This window comes from Ptychodera flava, chromosome 15, assembly GCF_041260155.1.
Source record: "Ptychodera flava strain L36383 chromosome 15, AS_Pfla_20210202, whole genome shotgun sequence".
Taxonomy (NCBI): domain Eukaryota; kingdom Metazoa; phylum Hemichordata; class Enteropneusta; family Ptychoderidae; genus Ptychodera; species Ptychodera flava.
The window spans coordinates 28,385,411-28,392,274 of NC_091942.1; the positions used below are offsets into that span (position 1 = coordinate 28,385,411).

At 39.6% G+C, this 6,864-nt stretch overlaps 1 protein-coding gene across 1 annotated transcript; it reads left to right on the top strand.

Moving 5' to 3' along the window:
- The first annotated feature begins 359 nt into the window (after nucleotides 1-359).
- On the top strand, nucleotides 360-4,362 carry LOC139151767 (actin-1-like). Its single transcript, XM_070724747.1, has 6 exons — nucleotides 360-448; nucleotides 1,182-1,339; nucleotides 1,452-1,691; nucleotides 1,888-2,134; nucleotides 3,084-3,275; nucleotides 3,659-4,362. The coding sequence occupies exons 2-6, from the start codon at nucleotides 1,214-1,216 to the stop codon at nucleotides 3,982-3,984; spliced, it is 1,131 nt and encodes a 376-aa protein (XP_070580848.1). The 5' UTR covers nucleotides 360-448; nucleotides 1,182-1,213; the 3' UTR covers nucleotides 3,985-4,362.
- Nucleotides 4,363-6,864: the final 2,502 nt, after the last annotated feature.

The following is a 6,864-nucleotide window of genomic DNA, read 5'->3' on the forward strand; positions in this document are numbered from 1 at the left end:
ATCCGTGTCATCTGATGACCTGTGACCCCATAGAATCTTCAATGAGTAAAGCCAGTAGTGCCGAATTAGTCTAAATGAAGCTTTAGTATCACCATATATGGACACATCAGCAGTAAATTAGGACCCTCATTTGCCGCGGACGATGTCATTCGAGTCGTATAGGGTGGATGTGTAATTGCATGAAATATTTATTTAAAATAATCCAAGCGTCATATAAACGCGTTGCAGTATGTGTCATAAGAATGCCACTGAATACTCTAATATGACTGGTCAAAACCCATACGTAAAAGTTGTTCCACAATATCCCCACAATAGAGGTACCGTCCACCCCTCGTTTATATTGAACGATTCCGATAACAGGTGTGTACAAAACATGAGTTGTCCTCATCACTTGGTACAAAGGGTGGAAACCGCGCGACACATCAACCTCAAATACATCAATTTGTTGGTGAGTAGAATTATTATTATTTTAACCTCAAAAATCCTAAATGTTTCTTCGCATAAAATGGCATTATATGTTACTTTGACCTCTTAAAATTCGGAGTATTTTTTTACGTTACTTGTATGTTTAATGCAATCGGAGTTTACATATTCGAATTGAATGTGTCTTTTCGGTTCTGTTGGCGGTCAGAGATGCTGTAAATTGACCAGAAAATATGCGGAAGAGCTTTCCTCTGATCGTATACTAGAACAGCAAGAGAGAAAATGTCTGTGTTTACCGATATTGTAATACCAAAACAATAGTCGAGAGATGTATATTTACGGCCTTTGCAATGAGCAGCTCAAGCTGTAAGCATTTCAGCGGGTTTAAAACCAATATTTGTATCAACAGGCATTATCGATATGTTCTTTTTATGTAATTGCTGTCCAGAGTGTAGATAAGGTTATGTCAATAGACGACTGTACCTCCGACGCCGCTATAAACGTTGAAATCGCATTTTCACCATTTTATATTTTTTGTCCAATTTTTGCCTTTGAGAGAATGTTAATTAATGGGAGGAGATGGTCTGTGGACACTACTTGATAACCACACCCTGATAAACCCAATACAAACCGCCGAACAGGGATCCTGGATCAATGTCTGGTGACCAGGGTCATCTCTAGTATGGTATAGTCCACACCCATTCTTCCAAAACGACGTTCAGAGTTCACAAGTTATTTTTCTCTTTCTTTCTGTGCAGTCTGTAGGAGTCACATACTTAACTGAACCACAATGTGTGATGACGAGGTTGCTGGCTTGGTGATTGACAATGGCTCCGGTATGTGCAAAGCTGGTTTCGCCGGCGACGACGCTCCCCGTGCCGTGTTCCCGTCCATCGTTGGACGACCACGTCATCAGGTACGAGTCTTTACTATATAATCTGCATCGAAATATGGCCGACATTAGTAGGCCGCTATTTTGCAAACGTTGTTCACTGCCCATTAAACTGTAATTACTTTCTTTAATTCAGGGTATAATGGTTGGAATGGGACAGAAGGATAGCTACGTAGGCGACGAAGCGCAGAGCAAGAGAGGTATCCTTACTCTGAAATATCCCATCGAACATGGAATCGTCACAAACTGGGACGACATGGAAAAGCTCTGGCACCACACATTCTACAACGAGCTGCGTGTTGCTCCCGAAGAACACCCAATGTTACTGACAGAGGCGCCGTTGAACCCGAAGGGAAACAGAGAAAAGATGACACAGGTAGGGATGGCAATTCAGGGCTCAATGGGTGACATCAAAAAGTTTGGCGACCCTTGCAACATTTATGATTTCCTCGTAAATTCTACTAAGTTGGCATTAATACATCACACTATTGTGGTAGTTTGATAAACATGACCGACTTATCAGGAAAAAAAATTCTAACACAAAAAATTAAATGGCATGTTTTCTTTGGCAGATTTCCTTCGAAACATTCAATGTGCCCGCAATGTACGTGGGTATCCAAGCCGTGCTGTCGCTTTACGCCTCGGGGCGAACCACCGGTATCGTGATGGACAGCGGCGATGGAGTTACCCACACTGTGCCAATTTACGAAGGCTATGCCCTGCCCCACGCCATAATGAGGCTGGATCTTGCCGGCCGTGACCTCACTGACTATCTAATGAAGGTAGCTACAGAACGAGGTTACTCATTCACTACAACGGGTAAGCTATCCATAATATTGAGGATTAAATATTAAATTGTCAAGTACCTACTCTAATCTAAAGTTATTTTTGACTCTGCTGATAGATTTAGTTCCTTTTCTAAAATGTTTAGCAGGGATAAAGTATCCGTTCCTCTATGATAATAGTGTCTTATCATCGCGGTCTCATTATAAGACGAATGTTATCCAGGAGTTCCGATTTCCGCTGAAACAAACATGGCGGCCGTTTGACCCCAAATCTGTACTGTTGTTATTTAACGAAAATGGGTAAACCACGCTGATAACACTAATATGATACAAGTTATTTCCAATTGTGGACCTGGTATGGCAATGTCTTCGAGGAAGAAAAGTAAAGAACAAACTTCTGTTTAGCTGCACTCGGCAATCGATAAATAATTTATAATTGTTAAAAGTTGAAAAAAATCATCTCTCTGGGCGAGATCATGCATCAGTTCCCGAACACGATTATTTAGTACTTTTTAAACGAATGGGACAACAACAAGATTTTTTCATGTAATAAAGGATAACCTGAAAAATACCGTCATCGACTCTTCAAACAATATTAAACATGACATCTCTGAACAATTATCAACACTTTTCCGCGCGTCATCAGCTTGGCCTTTGCCAGAGTTCCTTAGGAGTAAAGATCGTAATGATATCACATATTTGTCTAGCAATTATCTTATGCAATGATATTGTGGAATTCAGATAGTTCTAGTGGAGGAAGTGACTGTCCTAGATTCCTGCATTCAAGATCCTCATGCTGCGAAATACGTACACAACAGAGAAATGACGCTTTACCCACTTCCTGGATCTTATCATTTGCGACTTTCGAATTCAGTTTCCCCCTCAGTCCATAAATTCTAACAAGACTTTAACCACACTTACTATCTTCAAAACGTCATGTTTGATTTTTTCTACTTCTGTGCGATTTTTTTTCACCTCTCCAGCCGAAAGAGAAATCGTTCGCGATATCAAGGAAAAACTCTGTTACGTCGCGCTGGACTTCGAGCAGGAAATGGCCACAGCCGCCGCCAGCTCTTCGTTGGAGAAAAGTTATGAACTTCCCGACGGACAGGTTGTAACCGTGGGCAACGAAAGGTTCCGTTGTCCCGAGGCTCTCTTCCAGCCCTCTTTCTTGGGTAAGTGCTTGCAGATATGCCTATAATGTTACCATGGGGATGGAATGTCAAGCAAATACGCCATAAAAATGGTTGGTTTTTTTGATAATTATCGTTTTGCAATTGCTGTCGGTATTTGAGTGGAAACAGATAATTAATTTGAATTGACAGGCAATAATTGCTGTCGATTTTGGTACACATAGCAAATGTCAACATTCTATGAAACTATCAAAACATGGCTTCCCAAATTTATTTCAATCTTCTAATTTTTATCATTTTTGGATGAATCTTCTAGTTCTTTGACCCGTTGTTAATAACTTAAAATTGTGCGGCAGTGTGTCGCCATTATAACTTAATATTTCTAGAAACTGATTTAAAATTGTATGTCTTCTCGCTAAATTTAGGAATGGAGAGTTCCGGTATCCACGAGACTACATACAACAGCATCATGAAATGTGACATGGACATTCGTAAAGACCTGTACGCCAACATCGTGCTGTCCGGTGGAACCAGTATGTACCCAGGTATCGCCGACCGTATGCAGAAGGAAGTGACGTCACTGGCACCCAGCACTATGAAGATCAAGATCATCGCCCCGCCAGAACGCAAATACTCTGTCTGGATCGGCGGCTCCATCTTGGCTTCGCTGTCCACCTTCCAACAGATGTGGATCAGCAAACAGGAGTACGATGAGTCTGGACCAGCCATTGTACATCGCAAGTGCTTCTAAAGCACACGCAGAACTGTATAATATTAACCCAGAAAGTGCCAAAGACTCTTGCCGGAGATTTTACGACACAGTAGGAAGTCAACAAAATCCACATTCCGTGGACAGCTAGCCATACTACACACTACTACCAAAGTGGTGTCAGGTCGGGGAACGTATTGACGAAGAAAAAGAAAATATAAAGCAAATCTCTTCTACAATTTGACACTGATTTGTTTACGTATTAAAATTCTAGATTTAAAAAGATATTGCAGAAATATTTTATACTTATATTACGAACTAAAATAAAGGTATATCATTTTTTATTTATGCCCCTTTTGATTTTATCTGTTTTTATAATGACAATATGATTGTGCCATACAATAAAAGAAATAAAACGCTTTTTGGCTTATGTTTCCATGCCTTAAATGTATTTACATAATCGATGATCTGTGTTCGTCGCTTATATCGGGAAATATTTACATGATGTATAAATCTGTTTGTGTGTCTGTTCACTGACCAAGAATGATCACTCGGTGAAAAGGGGTGGACCATCGGATCACGGAGGGGTCAATATATAAAAAAGAATCTACTGAAACTCCTGGAGGGTTTTTTTGCCGCCACGGTAATTTTTACAGAGAAATAAACACGTGAAGGTTGACAAATATAGACTATGGAATTTCGAAAAAATTGCATGCATCTGTCAAGAGATTTTTTGTCAAAGTTTTGAATAAAAAAACACGTCATCATGCTGACCACCACGCCCAAAATCTAATGGTTCATCCCTGAAAGTGCCGCCAAGAGAAGAATCTTTGAAGGAAATGATGGCAGCCTTCTTCAAAGGTACCGAGTTAAAAAAATACCTGATAGGCAGATGTTTTGTTGGCACTGTTGTTTTGCTATAGGAGCTGTTACTTCATAAATAAAAAATAAATAAACCACGAAATCCAAGACTTCTGCAGCTAACGGAAAATAGTTTAGAAACATTGCTCAAAATCCAAATAGCCTTTCTCTTTAGAGACCCATCTGACCCTTGAGAAGGGCATTTATGGTGTCAAGGAGAAGGACTTCCATGAACGACCTGCCTCAAATACGTTTAGCCTCCATTGAAATTCTACAAAATATGACCGGTGACAAAGTAAAGATTCGAATTTTAATCATTAACAGAACTTTTAAAGTTGGTGTGTGACATTTACGACATAATTGCCGACAGATTTATCTTTGTGAAAGCCACCCGCTCGATTTACAGCGTACGTATGATGTTAGTGTACAGTTATACACTATAAATATTCATATCTGTTCAACATATTGTTGCGTTTATTACCGCCCTCTACAGGTCAATTTTCAGACATGTTGGTGAGAATTCGACCAGGACTGCCACTTGCGCATTTCATATGACCTTTCACATATAGATATATATGTGATTAATTTCGTAACCTTTGACATCTTAATATTTTTTAAAAATCTTTATGACTGTTAATGTTTGACTAATATAAGTTGTGTCAGATAAGAGAAAGAATTTCGAGTGGCCTCTGGTAACAACAAAATTCTTCTCACCTCTTCGCAGTCGTGAGTTTTAGGCTGAACCTGATCGTCAGACAACTTATGACTGCCGTGCGATAAGGTAACTAAGGCTCACTATAAGATACTATAGTATGTATGATTCTCGTGAGTCATAAACTTTAATTTACCAAAACCATTCATACCTTAGTGCGTACGTACATTTTATTAAGTCCTCATAGATATGATAAGTTGTATCATTATCAGGTCGTCTCATTGTAGTCAAGTGTTTCGGTGAAATTTCCGCATAAAGGTGACGCTGTTGATGATAATATTGTTTTGCGTAGCTGTTGAACAATTTGTACTTGTCATGTGAACAAACTAGACGCATGCCTTGCAAGAAATCAACCACGCTCACGGAACAATACCTCGGTTATGGTTAGCCATGGTGTCAATAGCATGGATCAACAACAGACATCATTCTATTCGCATAAGAACTAACAACTTTCCTCCGGATTGTCCGTGATGTTAAACTTGAAATTTCATGTGAGATGATAGTTTATCAATTGTGATAAATTGCAACAGTATAAACATCATCTTATCGAGGTTTCCGCACCAGAAAGACGATTGCTCCAGACATGGCGAGAAGTAATTTGCACAATTTGAAGCCTAGGAGATAGCCTGCGGCGTTTTCTAACTGTTCTTTTCATTTGAAAGTTTAAATTTATTTACGAAATGAAAATTTTGATTGCAGATACGTCCACCAGTAACATGAAGCGTTAAGTGTGCATAATTATGAATACGTAAGGTAAACTAAAAGTGTACAAAGCCTCAAGGCAAATGGCATGCAAACTGTCAGTGTGAAAGAAAAAATATTTACATGTAATATAAAGACTTGAGTTCAAGCTGCATCCTTTCCCGTTAAGTCTCGCTGGGCTTGAAAATATAACCACAAAATCATCAACTGTGCTATTCACATTATCAGTAAAGTACAAACTATTCATCCATGAAGACAAATAGCAATACAGTTGCATCTCATTGGATTAAACGGTGACGTGATTAAATTCAGTAAATTGCGTATTTCCCGTAGGAAGTGATAGAGTTATCATGTGTATTATTGCACTGTCGTGGTTGTCACTTCCTGCTGTGGCCTATTTATTTTAAATCGATGTTCTTGTTGTTTTCTATCAAGGTAAGAAGTTTTTCTGTCAAATTTCTCTTACATCATTGCACGCAAATAAAGTGCGTGTGTCCTCATTCTTCGCTCGAGCGACGGAGGATATACAGCGCCTCAAGTGTTGCCCTCAGCAGTTTGAACGGTTGGATCGGGCGACGCGGCCCCATTCTACCGTTGGCTGCGCTGTTCTCAGGAGAAGGGTCCGCCTGTGATTCTTTCACCATTTC

What these genes read in the sequence shown, in the direction of transcription:
- LOC139151767 (XM_070724747.1), top strand. Translation starts at nt 1,214, where the DNA reads ATGTGTGATGACGAGGTTGCTGGCTTGGTGATTGACAATGGCTCCGGT. An exon ending in TTGGACGACCACGTCATCAG is followed by an intron (nt 1,340 to 1,451) that starts GTACGAGTCTTT and finishes TCTTTAATTCAG; the next exon opens with GGTATAATGGTTGGAATGGG. An exon ending in TTACTCATTCACTACAACGG is followed by an intron (nt 2,135 to 3,083) that starts GTAAGCTATCCA and finishes TCACCTCTCCAG; the next exon opens with CCGAAAGAGAAATCGTTCGC.